We start from the raw sequence: 19,766 nt of genomic DNA on the forward strand, positions 1-19,766 counted from the left end.
AGAAAGAGAGAGAGGAAGTGGGAGTGGCAACAAACAGCTTCCTCAACAGCATGGAGAGTTTGCATCCTAGAGCAACCATCCATATGCTAATGAGGCATGCTGGATTTGCCAGGACTTCCAACTCTTTTCCTTTCAACCTTTCCCAAGCATACATTTGCCCAGGCAAAGTGAGCCTAGGTGAAACTCACTAGCAGAACTTTTCTGGTTTGGCTTGGTTTGGCTTTCCTGAGCATGGTAGAAAGAAAAAGGTTGTGGGTTTTAGAGAAAGCTATTGGCCTCAGACAGAAGATTCTGATGGACAATGGTCACATCAGCAGTGGGTCACCAGAGGATTCATCTCCTGTCAAAACCAGGACTGAAACTTTGTGCAGTAACCCTCTTTTCTAGCCACTTCTTTTGACATGTTTCTTTCCAAAGAATCTCTGTTTGGGTGAAAAAGATGGAATGACTGCACCAACTCTTTTCTCTGGCAGTGTTGGTACTAGAACATCTGAAAAGTTCTCTCATTCTGGAAATTAACATCATGGGAGGAGGGAGGCTATAAATCATCTATCTATCTCGAATCAAAAACAATGTAAACTAAAAATCATTATTAAAAACCTTGTTAAAACACACAAACATAATCAACAGCTAAGTACAGACCATTCATAACATTCAGTACATGTTGAGCAGGCTCTACACCACAACCATTGAGCAGGCTCTACACCACAACCGAATCCCTAAGCACAGTGGCAAAGCCACATTTTTAGAGCCTTCTGAAAGGCCAGTAGAGTCAGAGCCTGTCTAAGCTCTGAAGGGATGATGCTGCAAAGGGTGGGTGCCACAGCAGAAAAGGCTGTCTTCCGGGGCCCCATCAGATGATACTCTTTCGTGGACAGGACCCATAACATGTCTCTCCTGCTGGACCTGATGGGAGAGGGAACAGGTGATCCCTCAAATAACCCAGTCCCATGCCATGTAGGGCTTTATAGGTCATTACCAGCACCTTGAATTGAAACCAGAAGCAAACTGATAGTCAACACAGCTTGTAGAGCACAGGTGTAACATGCGCTGATCTGCCTGCGCTGCTGCATTTTGCACCAGCTGCAGCTTCTGGATTTTGCAAAGCATTGCAATGTTGCAAAATGCTACCAACCTTTTGAATCTTTGAAATCTTTCAGGAAATTGAACTATGCTGAGTAAACTACATCTGGAGCCCTCAATTGTAAAAATTGAATTTATATTTAATGCCTTATGTTGTTTATTTTACGAAAAATAAAATTCTGTCCAACATTTTTACCTTTGGTTCACATGTTGAAAAGATATGGAAAACTTTGCTTTAGTGCTCTTGGGATGGACCAAAGTGTTTGAGCTGGTTGCAATGTCACCTACGTCTAAGCATGTTTTTAAGTACGGAACTTAAGGCAAATGAAATGGATGACATGGAACGTTCTCCCTAAGGACATTTAAAAAAAAAGATAATCATATCAGGAATGTCTGCCTTTGTTATATGAGATGCAAATATGATAAGAGAGGCTTGGAGATATACTGTATGTATATATATATACATGTCTAGCAGCACTAACTGTTGCTTAGAAGCTGGGACCCACACTTCATTTGAATCAACAGCTTGGGGATAAAGGAGTAATCATGAAGTGCCTCTTACTTCTGTGCTTGGTGGCACTTTCCCAGTGCCTGACAACCAAGTAAGTATTGAGCATTGGGCTTTCTTCAAAGAAAACATGTACAACTTTCTTCAGAAGGATCAAATTTTGTTTCTAAATTATGTTTGATGAACTCTTCCAGCAAATTTCCTATTGTGATTGCTGAGCAAGCCACAAAGCCTTGTTGTGCCTAAGTTTTCCACTGATAGTAATATTTTCTTTCCATTTTATAGCTATATCTGCAAATGTACTATGTATTTATAGGGTAGAACTTGCTTCTTTGTCTACAGGGTATACTTAGATTTCAAGGCCTTTCTTCTACAGTGGAAATAAATCTGAACCTAACTTTCCCCACCCTAAGGGCCTCCAGATGTGTTACAATTATAACTCTCATTCTAGCTGGGAATTCTGAAGGTTGTGGTCTTCTCTTAAGGGCATCAGATCAGAGAATGCTGTCCAAAATGCATTTTTTTCAGTCTTTAAAATCTATGAGCAGTTTCTTTATCTCTCACTTATTAATCTTTTCCTTTCCATTATTCAATGCTTAGGGTTCACCTAAAGAAAACAAAATCCATCAGGCAATCCCTTAAAGAGCATGGGCTGCTAAACGATTTTCTGAAGAAGCATCCTTACAAACTTGGCTCAAAATATTTCCCTGGGCTGCAAAACACATTTGCCTCTGAACCCTTGCAAAATTATATGGATGTAAGTATTCCATATTAGGAGGAGATATACAGAATTTAGCCTATGGACAAGACTAGAAAATCTCAACACACGTTGATCTCAATCAATAACCCCTTGCTCTGGAGAGCAGTAAAATAGCAGTGCAGATTTAGGAAGTGATAATTTTAAAAGTTTGAGAGTTATTTGAGATCAATGCTCACGAAGTATAAGCTACATTCTACTATAACAAATTGAGCAGGTTTGTATTGTTCAAAAAGTCTGTCTTATCTGCTTGTGTCTAGCCTCAGAAATGCTGATGAAGATATCAGGGATACATTTTCTTTATTGTGTCCCGTTTTCTGCCTCCGCAGATTGAGTACATTGGCACTATCTACATTGGCACTCCACCACAGCAGTTCACAGTCCTCTTTGACACTGGTTCTTCCAACTTGTGGGTCCCTTCTGTGTACTGCTCCAGTCATGCTTGTTGTAAGTCATCTCCATAACCAATGCTTTCAGAAAGGGGCTACTTTATTCAAGCCATCCTCAGCCTGGTACCTTCCAAATGTAATATACTACAACTCCCATCACAGCATCTGTGCTGGCATGTTGGCTGGGAATCCTGAGAACTGTAATCCCAACACATTTGAAAGGCACCAGATCTGGGAAGACTTCTTTATTCCCATGTCCATCTGTCTTTCCAATGTGTTCAGAAGGGATTGTATTAATATTAGGTATATTGACTGCTTGACACAGTCTTTGGGAGCTGCTACTCAGGGCGATCAATATGGAACAACAAAACATGTGCCCACATAGCAAATGTTTAGGTATGAGCTTGGGTGTAGAAATGAAATGTAGGAGATAATCAAATCAAATCAAATCAGTTTATTACAGCCATAAGGCCAGATAAAGTAAAATATCCAGTAGTAGATTACATATTTTTACATATTTTTCTGTATACTATATAGAGGGAAAACTTAACTATTTTCCCCCAAATTATAGCCAGCTTCCAGTTTAGCTAAGATTGGGGACAGAGTTCTCACATTAGAAAGTATTGCACTGGGATGGGTTAAATGCCAAGATCTCTTGTTCTCTATCACTCTTTCTGTCTCTATTACATATTCAATATCCCCACATCATCCTAGAATTACGTATTTGTCTTTGCAGCTGACCATAATCGATTCAATCCCCAACAGTCGTCTACTTTCCAGGCAACCAGCCAGAGCGTATCCATCACCTATGGCACTGGGAGCATGACTGGATTCCTAGGCTATGATACTGTTCAGGTAAACAAAGTATAGACTGATAATCTATCCTTTGGTAAATTAGATTGAGTCAGCATGGTTCTGGGTGAACAGGCAGGGAAGATCTAATTGGGTTCTGTATAGATCTTACTTACGGCAAAACCATCACAAAGCCCTTCCCAACTTCTGATCCTCTACCAGTCTCAGGGGCAGCCAAGCCTGTGATGTTTATTTTGGGAGTCTTAGTCAAGAAGTAAAATAGGAACTTTAACGAGCCTTACTACGCATGGCCTTGCTATGCATGGCTTGTGGACTTAGAGGTTAGGCAGAGTCATGACTAAAGAAATTTAGTATATCCAAGAATGTCCAAGAAATTTAAATTATACTGTGAAGAGCAAATAAGCATTTCTCTTGGAACATGCTGCCACAATTGTTCTTTATTTATTTATGATCTGAAGATAGCAATGTTCAAACTATTCGTAAAACAAAGTAAACTGTTCTAGTCTCTTAGAAAAAAATCCATAGTACTGTAGTTAAGCAACGTCATTTTCACAAGATAATGGTAAAGCTTTGAGATCTCCAGACAAATGCAAATTACTACTAGATTTTATATTTTCAAAACTGAGAGTATTGGGCAGCATGCATTTTGTTTTACCAGTCCTAGTGTCATGTTCCCTAGTGTCATGTTCACTAGGCAATGTAATCTCTGAGATGTACATAAATACCACAATTCTCTGCCATTGGTAATGCTGGCGGGACACAGGTGAACTGAAGTCCCAACCATTTAGAGGGCATCATCCCTGAAATCTGTACCTCTTCCTTCATTTCATTTTGAAGGTCTTGCTATGTGAGGTTTCATAATTTCAACATCAATCAAGTCAGCCTTTGTTTTCTTCTAACTCCCATCCCATACACATGTAAAAAAAAAACGGGTAACACCTTGCTTAATGAAGAGTTTTGGGGATTTTCCAAGCATGCTTCTGATTTTATAAAAGTTTGCTTTGTCCTAACTAAGCTATTAACTGACTATGCATTTCTGAAGTGTTCAAACTGTTTCAGGGAAGATGTCCCTCCAGTTAAAAACAAACAAACAATGACATTAGACTTTAAATGCCATACAAACAAGTTTACCCTAGTCTCAGGTTTAAATGATGTTTCCTCTTCAGCCCTGTGCTGCTAAAACAGAAAACTGGAAGTATCTACTGCTTCTGGGCCTAAGCTAACTTCAATCTGTTTAATAGAGAGAAACAAAACAATTTCAAACCATGATTTACTATTAAGAACATAAGAATGCTACTGGGTCAGGCCACAGGCCCATCTTGTCTAGCATTCTGTGTGACACTGGCTGCATTGGGGATCTCCCAAACCTGGACCGGAGGATGATTGCCTCCTCCCACTATACTTCCTACCTCCTAGGATTCAGGAGGCAGTGCACAGTGAAGAATATTACAGGCTCTTGCTAGCCAGATCCTCCATGGACCTATCCAGCCCCCTTTTAAAACCATCCAAATTTATTGTCATAAGCACAACTGCTGTCAGCAAACTCTATTACATCTTAGGTAAAGGAAGGATTTCCTTTGGCTGGTCCTCAGTCTCCTGCATTTAGTTTCAGTGGAGGACCTTGCATTTTAACATTCTAAGAGAGGGAGCAAAACTTCTTTTCTTCACATTTTCTATGCCATGCATGATTTGACATCCCATCATCAGGTCTCTCTTTATCCTCCTTCATTCCAAGCTAAAGGGTCACCTAAACTTTTGGGGAATTGTTCTAGTCCTCTAATGATTTTGGTTGCCTTGTGGGGGGAGTGGGGAGGCACCTTTCCTAACTCTGTAAGATCTTTCTGAAGGTATGATAACCAGAGGTATACATAACACACCAAATGGGGTTTCATTATAGATTTATATAAGAGCACTGCTATTATGGCATCACTTGACATTTGCTTAGGTTGAATTGCATTTGTCATTTCAAAACCCACCATTCAATTAGCAGAGATCCTTCAGAGTCCCTTTTTGTTTCACCATTCTCAACAGTTTTCTACCAACAGAAAACATGGTCATTGTTCAACCCTAACCTCATATCATTTATATCCAGGTTAAAAACCACCAGTCCAAATGCTGATCTTTGGAGACCACATTGTGCACATCGCATCTTGCTAGTGCAAGAATTGACCATTTATTCCTGTCTTTAGCCACTAGGCCATCTGCTCTTGTATTCCAGGGCAGCTGGCTTTGCTCAGGAGGCTTTTTTGAGGGACTTTTTCCAAGTCCAAGGATACAATCTCTATTGCCTACATGCTTGTTAACCTCAAAAAGTCTGGAAGATTAGATAGTTATCCTTGTAGAAACCATGTTGGTTTGTTTTCAGCAAAGCTCATTTTTTCTATTAGCTTGTTTTCTCTTTGTAATACTTTCAACCATTTTCCTGGGAAAGACTAGCATGCTGTCCATTTTTATCTATTCTAGAGCCACAGAAGACAAAACTATATACCATTTTCATTTCTTTGCCATCAGCTGTAAGGTCATTAAACTTGCTGGTTTATGTCTTCTTAATATTGAACATTAACTAATATTGAACATCAATAAAGTTGTTTCACTTTCCATTTTTACTTCTGTAATGAGATCTTTTTTACTCTGAACTAGCAAAACAGTGTCATTAGCATATTTCAGAAACAGGACTACTTATTTTGATTCCAGCTGTCATCTCGTCTCATCCCACCATACCATTCTTTTAATATATTTACTGTATAAATTAAACAGGCACAGGGACAATAGTGTGGGAGGTTCTTAACAGGGCTGACAACTGTCACAACAGAGGTGCTGATTGCCTTCTGTTTTGTCTTCACGAAAGAGACGAACGTTCACCCCCTACAAAAAAGCAGAAAGAAACAGATACGACTTTTGTAACCTTAGATTGCCTATATAAAAATGTCTCATTAGAAAGTTGAATATTTGTTGGGATTCTTGTGATATAAAATTAACTTCCCTTCTAATATGTACTATGACTTTGAGCTCTTAGATTCTTATTTTGTGGATTGCCTGTTCCCAGTGTAAACTGCAGTAAAAGCACATCTAACAAATATGTAACCTGTCTCATTCTCTTTTCAATTCTGAACCATTCTAATTCTCCAAATTCAGTTCTTACAGTAATTTCTTGTTCACCGTAAAGGCTTCTCAGAAAAATAATCACCCATTAGTAATATATGCCACGTTCTGGCATGGCCTGTACAGTAAAGGCTTTGCTGTAATCAATGAAGCAGGACCTCCTTCTGTTTTCTTGTGCTCTCCATTATTCCTCTGATCTCAGCTAGCTGCTCTCCGTGCCCCCCCCCCCGCCCCTGCCTTCACTGCCATTGACCTGTTCATTTGGCATTTCTTTCTCCATGTATGCTTTGGTCTTCTTTGTGAGACATTAAACAACACTTTGCTCACATGAAGAATTAGTGTGGTGGCTTGAGAACTGCACATTCTCTTGTGTCTCCCTTCTCTGGCACAAACATAAATGCTTATCTTTTCAGATCTCTAAACCACACAATATTTGCTGACAACAAAGCTGTTAGGACTTGAATTGCTTCTTATCTTGCAGTTTTGAACGGTTCAGTGGATTTTTCATCTGTCCCTGGTGCTTTCCTATCTGACAGCTGGTCTCCTGCCTCTTCTGTCTCACATACTAGCTGAGTTGGTTTCTGAATATATTCCCTCTTTCTACAGATGTTCCTGTTATTCTATGATCCTATGTGTAAAGGGTTTCAGTACAGCACTGGCATCTTCCTTTAACCAAATTTTTCTCTATTCGATCTCTTCTATGATTACTCTTGGGCATTCTTACCTTAGTAATAAGGTATCCTGTGAGTCGTCAGCAAAGGATTGTTACCTTGTTGTGGTGCTGGAGCTTGAGCACCTCAATGATGCCATGAGCTAAACCGTGAAGGGCCACCCAAGATGGGAAGGTCATGACAGAGAGGTCAGACTAAATGCGATCCCTGGGGAAGGTAATGGCAATCCACCCCAGTATTCTTGCTGTGAAAACTAAATGGATCAGTACAACCAGAGATACGTTGGTATACCATCGGAAGATGAGACCCCCAGGTCAGAAGATGGTCAAAATGCTACTGGGGAGGAACAGAGGATGAGTTCAACTAGCCCCAGACGTGATGACACAGCTAGCTCAAAGCCGAAAGGATGGCTAGTGCCCGACGGTGCTGGTGGTGAATGGCGAACCGATGTTCTAAGGATCAACACACCATTGGAACCTGGAATGTAAGATCTATGAGCCAGGGCAAATTGGATGTGGTTATTGGGGAGATGTCAAGATTAAAGATAGACATTTTGGGCGTCAGTGAACTGAAATGGACTGGAATGGGCCACTTCACATCAGATGACCACCAGATCTACTACTGTGGACAAGAGGACCACAGAAGAAATGGAGTAGCCTTCATAATTAATAGTAAAGTGGCTAAAGGAGTGCTTGGATACAATCCAAAAAATGATAGAATGATCTCAATTCGAATTCAGCGCAAGCCATCTAACATCACAGTGATCCAAATATACGCTCCAACCACAGATGCTGAAGAAGCTGAAGTAGAGCAGTTCTATGAGGATCTGCAGCACCTACTGGACAACACGCCTAAAAGAGATGTTATTTTCATCACAGGAGACTGGAATGCTAAGGTGGGCAGTCAAATGACACCTGGAATTACAGGTAAGCATGGCCTGGGAGAACAAAACGAAGCAGGACATAGGCTGATAGAATTTTGCCAAGACAACTCACTCTGCATAACAAACACTCTCTTCCAGCAACCTAAGAGACGGCTTTATACGTGGACTTCACCAGATGGACAACACCGAAATCAGATTGACTACATCCTTTGCAGCCAAAGGTGGTGGACATCTATACAGTCGGTAAAAACAAGACCTGGAGCTGACTGTAGTTCTGATCAAGAACTTCTTATTGCCCAATTTAGGATCAGACTAAAGAGATTAGGGAAGACCCACCGATCAGCTAGATATGAGCTCACTAATATTCCTAAGGAATATGCAGTGGAGGTGAAGAATCGATTTAAGGGACTGGACTTAGTAGATAGGGTCCCGGAAGAACTCTGGACAGAAGTTCGCAACATTGTTCAGGAGGCGGCAACAAAATACATCCCAAAGTAAGAGAAAACCAAGAAGGCAAAATGGCTGTCTGCTGAGACACTAGAAGTAGCCCAAGAAAGAAGGAAAGCAAAAGGCAACAGTGATAGGGGGAGATATGCCCAATTAAATGCAAAATTCCAGAGGTTAGCCAGAAGAGATAAGGAATTATTTTTAAACAAGCAATGCGTGGAAGTGGAAGAAGACAATAGAATAGGAAGGACAAGAGACCTCTTCCAGAAAATTAGAAACATCGGAGGTAAATTCCAGACCAAAATGGGTATGATCCAAAACAAAGATGGCAAGGACCTAACAGAAGAAGAAGAGATCAAGAAAAGGTGGCAAGAATATACAGAAGACCTGTATAGGAAGGATAACAATATCGGGGATAGCTTTGACGGTGTGGTCAGTGAGCTAGAGCCAGACATCCTGAAGAGTGAGGTTGAATGGGCCTTAAGAAGCATTGCTAATAACAAGGCAGCAGGAGACGACGGCATCCCAGCTGAACCGTTCAAAATCTTGCAAGATGCTGCTGCCAAGGTAATGCATGCTATATGCCAGCAAATTTGGAAAACACAAGAATGGCCATCAGACTGGAAAAAATCAACTTATATCCCCATACCAAAAAAGGGAAACACTAAAGAATGTTCAAACTATCGAACAGTGGCACTCATTTCACATGCCAGTAAGGTAATGCTCAAGATCCTGCAAGGTAGACTTCAGCAATTCATGGAGCGAGAATTGCCAGATGTACAAGCTGGGTTTAGAAAAGGCAGAGGAACTCGGGACCAAATTGCCAATATCCGCTGGATAATGGAAAAAGCCAGGGAGTTTCGGAAAAACATCTATTTCTGTTTTATTGACTATTCTAAAGCCTTTGACTGTGTGGACCATAACAAATTGTGGCAAGTTCTTAGCGGTATGGGGATACCAAGTCATCTTGTATGCCTCCTGAAGTATCTGTATAACGACCAAGTAGCAACAGTAAGAACAGAGCATGGAACAACGGACTGGTTTAAGATTGGGAAAGGAGTACGGTAGGGCTGTATACTCTCACCCTACCTATTCAACTTGTACGCAGAACACATCATGCAACAAGCTAGGCTTGAGGAATCCAAGGCTGGAGTTAAAATCTCTGGAAGAAACATTAACAATCTCAGATATGCAGATGAGACCACTTTGATGGCTGAAAGCGAAGAGGAACTGAGGAGCCTTATGATGAAGGTGAAAGAAGAAAGTGCAAAAGCTGGCTTGCAGCTAAACCTCAAAAAAACCAAGATTATGGCAACCAGCTTGATTGATAACTGGCAAATAGAGGGAGAAAATGTAGAAGCAGTGAAAGACTTTGTATTTCTAGGTGCAAAGATTACTGCAGATGCTGACTGCAGTCAGGAAATCAGAAGACGCTTAATCCTTGGGAGAAGAGCAATGACAAATCTCAATAAAATAGTTAAGAGCAGAGAAATCACACTAACAACAAAGGTCCACATAGTTAAAGCAATGGTGTTCCCCGTAGTAACATATGGCTGCGAGAGCTGGACCATAAGGAAGGCTGAGAGAAGGAAGATAGATGCTTTTGAACTGTGGTGTTGAAGGAAAATTCTGAGAGTGCCTTGGACCGCAAGAAGATCAAACCAGTCCATACTCCAGGAAATAAAGCCAGGCTGCTCACTTGAGGGAACGATATTAAAGGCAAAACTGAAATACTTTGGCCACATAATGAGAAGACAGGATACCCTGGAGAAGGTGCTGATGCTAGGGAGAGTGGAAGGCAAAAGGAAGAGGGGCCGACCAAGGGCAAGGTGGATGGATGATATTCTAGAGGTGATGGACTCGTCCCTGGGGGAGCTGGGCGTGTTGACGACTGACAGGAAGCTCTGGCGTGGGCTGGTCCATGAAGTCACGAAGAGTCGGAAGCGACTAAATGAATAAACAAAATCCTGTGAGTGCTCTGATTTTCTTAAAAATACTGTATCTCTCATTTTATTTTTCTAGTTATTTTCCTCTGTTGCCCGAGAGGGTTTTCCCCACCCTTTCTTGCTTGACATTAATGTTGGTTTCCATCATCTTATTTGTTGCTCAAGGCATTCATCTTCTGTCTTTCTCTGCTATCATGATGCCTTATTCTGAAAACTAGGAGGATTTTTTTCTTCTCTGAAATGCTGGGAGTATTTGTTTCCCTTCAGTTTTCAGTTGTTTCTGGTCTGTTTCCTAGAGCAATTCAGGCTGCCTGTTGCTTAAGGATATTAAATAAATGCCTCATATTGATCCCAGATTCTGATTCTTTGTCCTTCTGGTCAAATCTTGTTGGCACACCTACTCTCTTTATTTTTCTGAGTTTAACTCATATATTTAACTCCAATAATTCATGGTTTCTGTTCCACAATCTGCAGCTAGAAATGTCCTGGCTGACTGGATTGCACTTCTCAATAGTTTGTTTCCTGTTGTGTAGTTGACTGGATTCTAATCTTATATATCAAGCGAAGTCCAAGAGTAGCATCTGGGTTTACACTACTTGGAGCAGTTATTGTCAATAAACAAAGAATTATCTTTACAGAACTCTATCTTTTGCTTTATTGTGTTACCTTATCCAACCCAATCTTCCTATATTTCCAGATTCCTTCAAGTTTTTGCATTCCAAACACCGATTGGTAATATTTATGTCCTTTCTTGATGCTGCATTTAGCATCTCTTGTATGCCTCAATGTCCACTATTGCATCTGTATATACCAATATATAATTTTATTTATTTATTTAATTTTCATCCCGCCTTTATTATTTTTATAAATAACTCAAGGTGGCAAACTTACCTAATACTCCTTCCTCCTCCTATTTTCCCCACAACCACCACCCTGTGAGGTGCGTTGGGCTGAGAGAGAGTGACTGGCCCAAGGTCACCCAGCCGGCTTTCATGCCTGAGGTGGGACTAGAACTCGCAGACTGATATATAATACTGATATTCATTAGATATCCACTAATTCTAATGGATAAGATTCAGGCATTTATTGGGTTATAGCTCAATCTGTATTCAACAATATCCTGTTTGAATATCATTGCCACTTCTTTGCCAGGAAATTAATCCTGACTCAATTACACTCCTTTCAAAATTTAAATTAAGCAAAGATAAATAGTTGCAGGTGGTAAAGTAATAGGGCATGCATAGAGATTTCCTTTGAGACTGTTTTATGAGACAGACATTATACTGCAAAGCAATTTATTTAAAAGTGGTGAATCAACTAGAATCAAGTGAATTATATGAATCACTCAAGGTCTGTTTGCAGGCCTATATGTTCTTAATATGCAAATACACATGTATCCATGCATAAATGAATAAGTAGGAGAGAAATACAGCTTAGAAAAATGGTAATTCATTAAATTAATAGTTAACCTCTCTGCCTGAAGCTTTCTGAAAATCAGTCATTTTCTCTTCCCTCTCTATATTTGAAACCATCTATACCAAAACCCAAAAGTTTCAACCTTTTATCACCTTACCTTACTTGAATCCTTTCAGCCAATACATGGGTATTGTTTTAGAATACCCTGATCTTCTGGGTTAATCACAGATTAGTAGAAAAATATATTGAAAAGGATTACAATACACTATCTGTTGCAAATAAGTTTGCCTTTTTTGCCATATCATTTTTACAGTATAAGGTAATTGAACTTCCCATACTTTCCAAAAGGAAACCATTGCCTTAGCTCTCCTTCCCATAATAGTTACCAAAGGGGGAAGTTAAAACAGGTTTAAGTATTTATTTAACTATTTCTGCAACATGGCTGGGAAAGAAGAGAGCTGCAGTCCCAATGCTTCTGGAGGGTAGTAGGTTGGGAAAGGTTCTGCTTGGAACCCAAAAGTTTTCTTACAGCCAATTCTCCCTGCCCTTTTGCACAGGTTGGAAGCATTCAGGTCACCAACCAAATCTTTGGCCTGAGTCAGACTGAGCCGGGCAGCTTCCTTTATTATTCCCCCTTTGATGGCATCCTGGGTCTGGCTTACCCTGCCCTCTCTGCCTCTGGCGCTACTCCTGTTTTTGACAACATGATGAGTGAAGGTTTGGTATCCCAGGATTTATTTTCCGTCTACCTGAGTTCGTAAGTAAGGATGATTTGTACATGTCTTTCTGAATGGACCTAATTACTATCTGTTCCTAGAAGGCAGAGGGCATGGATGCCAACCATGTTATCTCTGGAAATAGACAGCCCAGTAAATCCTTTCCAGTTCTGTAGTTTTCTACTGCATGACTGCAAGATGTCAAATATGAAAAATCCCCAGTGAGATTTTTAAAAAAGCATTCACATCAACAATGTCACCTATAATGTGATATGCATATAACTCTTCACCATGAACAGCAGGTGGCAGCATCTAAGTGACCTTGGCTGATCCTCAAAACACTAAGCAGGGTTGGATCTGTTTAGTACTTGGATGGGGAACCATAAAGGAATTCCAGGGCTGTAGGCTAGAATAGGAGCTCTTTAAAAAAAATCCTGGAATAAGTCAATGGTAAACTACTTTTGTCCCCTTTGAGTCCTGCTATGCTGCCTCAACATGGCATGAGGGATGTTCCTGAGAGGGATGAGTGAAGAATACCAGGAGTATATTCCAGGAGTATCTATTCCCAGCAGAGCCCCCCAAGGCATGATGGCTATCACAGCTGCCTAGCTAAAGCCATTAAGCTCCTCTATTGGGCAGCAGCATAGAAAGATGCTGGGAGCAGATGATCACTTCAGTGACAATGGCAAGGGCATCATTTCATACTGCATGGGAGAAGGAAATGATAAACGACTTCTGTATTTTATAAAGTAAACCACATGGGGAACCAGTATAAAGCAACTGACAATATAGTACCAGATAATGAGCCATTCAGGTTGGACTGCACTCAACATACTACTGAGGAAAAGCTGAGGATCTTTCAGAGTACAAATAGTGTTTATGGCACAGCTAGATTAAAACCATGGAGATGTCTAGCTGCTGATCTTGCCAAACAGGAAAAGAAAATCTGCCAGCAAATCTGGAGAATGACCCAGTGGCCAACAAATTAGAAGAAATCGGTCTACATACCAATCCAAAGAAAGGAAATTTAACAGAGAGTGCAAATTGTAATACAGCATCCTTAATTTCACATGCTAGCAAAATAATGCTTAGGAACATCCAATGCAGGTTCGAGCCCTACCTGGAAGCGGAAATGCCAGATGTTCAAGCTGGCTTTAGAAAGGTTTGAGGAACAAGAAACATTATTGCTGATGCATGCTGGATAATTGAGAAAACCAAAGAAAAAAGTTTATGTGTGCTTCATTGATTATAGAAAGCCCTTTGACTGTATTGATCATGACAAGAATGTCCTCAGGAAATTGGGAACTGCAGGGCATCTTATTGTCCTTACATGAAACCTATACACAGGACAGAAATCCATAGTCTGAAGGGAACATAGTGGAACAGACTGGCTCCAGGTCAGCAAAGGATTGAAATAGGCTGTATACTCTCTCCTTATTTATTAACCTATCTACATGCTGAATATATATGGAAGGAGAATGGATTGGAAGAAAATGAATGTGCTTTTAAGACATCAATAACCTGCACTATGCTGATGACACTACACTGATAGCTGAAAGTGCAAATGATTTGCAGGCTCCAACAATGAATGCCAAGGAACACAGTGAAAATATAGGACTAAGATTAAATACAAAGAAGACCAAACTAATGACAGGTATAGGAACCAGCCTTATAACTGACCCTAAAGATAATGAAGTAGTGGATAGCTTCTGCCTTTTAGGAACTAGAAAGAAAACAGTGGTCAAGAAATATGCCACAAACTAGCACTAGGTAGAGTATCCATGAAGGCCTTGGAAAAGTTATTCAGATGCTGTGATGTGTCTTTACCTACAACGATCGGAATCCTTCAGGCAATTATTTTCCCCGTGACACCCTATGGAAGCAAAAGTTGAACTCTAAGCAGGATAAAAAGAGTATTGACCCTTTTGAACTTTGATGTTGGAGAAGCTCCTGACAATACCATAGATAGCCAAGAGAACAAACAAATGAATCATAGATCAAATCAATTCAGAGATCTCGCTTGAGGCATTGATGACCAGGCTCAAATTATCATATTTTGAACATATTATGTGAAGACCTAGCTCTCTTGCAAATTCTTTAATGCTGGGTAAGGTGGGGGGAAAAAAAGAAGAGGATGACTAGCAGCAAGATGGATGGACTTGATTACAATGGTGATAGGTACAGTATTGGAAGACCTGAAGGGTCAGGTTGGGAGCAGAGATCATCCTATCTATGTGATTGCTAAGAGTCAACAGTGACCGGATGGTACATAATAAATCAATCAAACTTACTATTATATTGCTGTTAGGAAAGTTAGATGGAGGTAGTGACCATCAGCAAATCCACACAGTCTTCTTCCCATGACATAAGAAGGGCCTTGTAACCAGTTCCAGAGAAGAAGTCTACATGCCAATGCTTGTATGTCAACTTCCTCTTTCAGCCTGGCCTCTGACCTCTTGGCTTGTGCATCAGTCCTCTTTTGGTTGCAAGGGTAGCACCTCAATTCTTAGTATAGTTTTACAGCTCACACACCAATTCCCAGAGCTTTCCCTTTCTTAAACTCAGTTTCTTCAACTGCACTTACCCAACAGTTACATATATCCACATAATAACTAGACAGCAGCCAAGAGATACAACACTCTATCTCTTTGCTACCACCTAGTAGTTTATAGGTGAAACAATTGACTAATCAACCCATTGTTTAAGGAGTTTTTTAAAAATTCAATTGTTCAACAATACAACAGGAAAGAAAAAAAAATAAACAGTTGCAGTGCATGGAGTAACCAAAGTATTGTACATGCCAATTGAAGGAAGCTATTCACATGGTAAATGATGCTGGGCCCAGGCTGGAAATGGAATCACCAATCATGTTCCTCCTCTAATTGGCATGTTCTTATGTTTACCTTTTTCAGTGATGACCAGAGCGGGAGTTTTGTAATGTTTGGTGGTGTTGACCCCTCCTACTATTCTGGGAGTCTCAACTGGGTGCCCCTTTCCGCTGAACTCTATTGGCAGATCACTCTGGACAGGTAACCAAACTCCTACACCTTCAGCCTTCACCTCCCTGCTTCACATGGATGTCATCAAGAACAAAGTGCAGGACGATGGCAAAAGAAGATGCCTGTCAGCCCTTTGAAGTAGGCCAGGTCAGGAAACAGACACCTCAAGGACTATAAGAATGCATTTTAGTGATGTGGGATATAATAATAGGCTCTTGAAAGCCTGCCAGAGTTTCCATCTGCCCCCTCTTCTAGCAAACAAATCTAGGTGGGTTATTTTGAATCTCTTTCTTATACTTCCTCCTTTCCCATGGCTAAGTTGTCCTTTACTTTCTCTTGATGGTTCTCCTACAATGCAAGAGAAAGGAGTGACCCCACAGCAAATCTCACAAAACAGGCAGAAGGGCAAGATATGTACTTTATATTGCAAAAACTGGCACGGAAAGGAAAGATTGAGTTTACAATTTCAAAGGACCTGCGGGCAAAAGATTGTGGTAGCTTTCTTTCTCTCATCTTGATCTGACTGTTTCTTTTCAGTATCACCATCAATGGTCAATCCATTGCTTGTTCCGGTGGCTGCCAAGCTATTGTTGACACTGGTACCTCCCTCCTGGCAGGTCCCCCCAATGGCATCGCTAACATTCAGAACTACATTGGTGGTAGCCAAGACTCCAGTGGCCAGGTAAGCATAATAATAATAACAACAACAACAACAACAACAACAAGTCTCAAAGGTACCTGTGAGACAGGAAGACAGACCAGGAGCAATGTGCTAGAATATCTCTAGAGATCTATGGTTCAATGATTTTGTGAATGTTAATAAGAGGTTTTCCAAATAATTGCTGGTGTTTTTTGCTATTGTTATGTACAATCCATTTTCTCCCTCTATCCCAATTCTTATGCAAGATTATTATATTGCCTTAATTCCTTAATATGTTATAGCCAATGAAATGCCATTTCCAGCACTAGTTAATCAGCAGTCTCATGCAGTTGCCACACAGAACAGAGTGGTGCATTGTATTGAAGATAGTGCTGGTCAGGTCAATGATTGCAAAGACCATGACACCAGCCCTTCATCATGGACCACTTATCCTTCACCAAGCCCTCTCCTCAAGTTCCCTTGATACTAGCTACTAGCATGAGATTACTCATAAAAATCAAAGAAAAAGAAATCCACAAAGATACAAATTGGTTTTAGGTAGTCCTCACTTAGTGACCATTTGTTTAGTGATGGTTCAGACTTACGACAGTGCTGAAAAAACTGGCTTACAACCAGTGCTCACACTTACGACCATTGCAGCATCCCCATGATCACGCAATCATGATTTGGGCACTTGGCAACCAGTGCACATTTGTGACTGTTGCAGCATCCTGTGATCACATGATTACCATTTTTGACCTTCCCAGCGAACTTCTGGGAAGCAAAATCAATGGGGAACTGCATGATTCACTTAACAACCACATGGTTTGCTTAACAATCAGTGATTTGCTTAATGACCACCACAAAAAAAAGGTCATAAAATTGGGTTGGATTCACTTAATGAACACTTTGCTTAGCAACTGAAATTCCAGTCTTAGTTGTGGTCACTAAGCAAGGACTACCTGTATTACTAGGCAGGCTCCCCTTTTCCCCCTCCTGATATTCTTCTGTCTTTTTTTTTTTTTTAATTGTATGGCATAGCAGTTCAGTGTTCATCCTACTTTTTCTTGCTGGGAAATCCTTGTGAGGTCCAGCAGCCAGATGTGTAGACTATTTAGCCATGACAAGCCATGTTGCCCAGGGTGCACCCACGAGGAGGCTACGTTGCACCGAGTTGGGCTGAGTGAAAGTGACTGGCCCAAGGTCACCCAGCTGGCTTTCATGCCTAAGGCGGGACTAAAACTCAGAGACTCCTGGTTTCTAGCCCATTGCCTTAACCACTAGACCAGACTGGCTCTCATACATTCTTCTGCTGATTTGTGGTATACCTTCTTTGCCTTCCACTCTGCAAACAGCTATCACTTGGAATATAATCCTGAACTGAGATCATCATTGTTGACTCTAAGGACATCTTATTTCAGGAAGCACCATTCTAATGCCTTTTCTTCTGGACTAATTTCTAGTCCACAACACCCAGCTTTTTTTTTCCTTTTTCAAATGTTTTGTGATTGCTAATCTTTGTTTTCTGTTCATCCTATCAGTATATCGTCAACTGCAATGCTATCAACTCTCTGCCTGATATCGTCTTCACCATCAATGGCATTGAATTCCCTCTGCCTGCTAGTGCCTACATTCGCCAGGTAACATCCTTGATTTATCCAACATAAAATTATCTCAAATCATTTATGACATATAATAAACCTCTAGAGTAACATAAAAAAATCTGACCTATGTAAAGATTAAAGTAAGCAGTTATACCAAGGCAATCACAGTACCTTGTATTTAAGTGGTAGATATCTTCTTACATCTGAAGTGTTTCTGATAATCTTTAGCATAGCAATATTCTCATTATGCATTAAGAAATAATCTTTGTGACTATTTGAACATGAAATTCAACCCATTTAGTGATAAGATTAGTCTAAGATTCACACATAGTTCATACTCATTTCCTTCTAGTAGACCTCCTTTCTCCACAGTAGGCCATCCCCAATATGTTAGACTTAAATTGGAATCCGACACGTTTGAAGAGCACCAGGCTGAGGAAAAACAATAGATTACTTTAAAGAAAGGATATTGTATCAGCTTATCATTCTGGTCTCAAGGGTAACCACTGTGCTTAACCAAATAATGCAATATAAACCTAATGTACATAGCATGGAGGATATATGTAAAGGGATTATTTCATTATGGCTTTATTATTTCATTATGCCACAGTCCATGTACAAATGTTCAAGGAAAGAACTATTAAAGAACAATCACTGTTTAGTGAAAAAATAAGTATAAATCACTGTTATGCATTATTCATAGGGCTCTTCAAAAATGTCACATAGAGTCCAAGCATGATTCTCAGCATCATGGTCTTTCCCTTGGTACCATGGTACAATCATGTTCTGGCAACATTTACTTTTCCCAGTGGCATTCCCTTCATTTTTTCCCCAGATCATGAATGAGGCAGCTTAAGTTATTGTTTACTAGGATGAAAATAGCATTTTCCCTTACTCCAACACAATCCAACAGCAGCCTCAAGGTATGCAAAATCTATAAGGCTTTGTCACTCATCGCCTTGGAGGGAAATCAGATAACTCCAGATTTGAATGAGAGGCAAGATAAAGGTAGGCAATGAGGACAACCTGTTCCAAGCTGGTATAGTTTTCTGCTGACTCAGGGATGGATAAGGAGCACTTCAACTCAACAGGGGTGAGGTGGGGGAGGTCAACTTCTAGATGCTTTGTAAAGGCCCTCTAGTTATAGTTAGCCATTCACATTCTGCAACTGGCACAGAAAAGCCACTATTCATCATATATTTGAACTTCTTTTTCAGACCCAAAGCTATTGCTTTAGTGGTTTCGAGGATATTGCAATCTCCACTCAGTCTGGTGAACTTTGGATTCTTGGTGATGTCTTCATCCGTCAATACTACTGTGTCTTTGACAGAGCAAACAACCAGGTTGGCCTGGCTCCTGTGGCACAATAATAGCAACATCTATTGATCATATTATAGCCTAAGGATAGTCTTGACTCTTTGGAATTAAATTCAGTAATTATGCTTCTGATCCCCACGCTTTAAAGTCAGTAACAATAAATAAATATAAAAATGAATGGCTTTGTATTCATTGTTCACTGAATGTATATGTATGTAGCTGTTTGATTAAGCATCCCCAATGAAGAGGAGTTCCCCCCCCTTTTTTTTTTCTTTTGTACGTTGATCATTTCTAGCTTATAGGACTATTTATTCCTCCCTGGGTGTACTTATTGGATATATGTTAGCTAACAAACTGAACATGCATCTATTCCAAGTGAAATAACCCTGACCCTTGGTTTGCATTTGGTTGTATTTTAAAGGCTTCAATTTATTCTTTCTTGCAGCAAAATTGCTGGCTGTGCCAATTTCTGAAA

General features: G+C 40.3%; 1 protein-coding gene across 1 annotated transcript; it reads left to right on the top strand.

Annotated features, from left to right (window-relative positions):
- The first annotated feature begins 1,577 nt into the window (after nt 1–1,577).
- On the top strand, nt 1,578–19,469 carry LOC134487394 (pepsin A-like). Its single transcript, XM_063289175.1, has 9 exons — nt 1,578–1,685; nt 2,192–2,348; nt 2,678–2,795; nt 3,474–3,592; nt 12,573–12,772; nt 15,644–15,760; nt 16,268–16,412; nt 17,912–18,010; nt 19,192–19,469. The coding sequence occupies exons 1-9, from the start codon at nt 1,630–1,632 to the stop codon at nt 19,342–19,344; spliced, it is 1,164 nt and encodes a 387-aa protein (XP_063145245.1). The 5' UTR covers nt 1,578–1,629; the 3' UTR covers nt 19,345–19,469.
- The last annotated feature ends 297 nt before the right edge of the window (nt 19,470–19,766 follow it).

Source organism: Candoia aspera, chromosome 1 (assembly GCF_035149785.1).
Source record: "Candoia aspera isolate rCanAsp1 chromosome 1, rCanAsp1.hap2, whole genome shotgun sequence".
NCBI classification, from domain to species: domain Eukaryota; kingdom Metazoa; phylum Chordata; class Lepidosauria; order Squamata; family Boidae; genus Candoia; species Candoia aspera.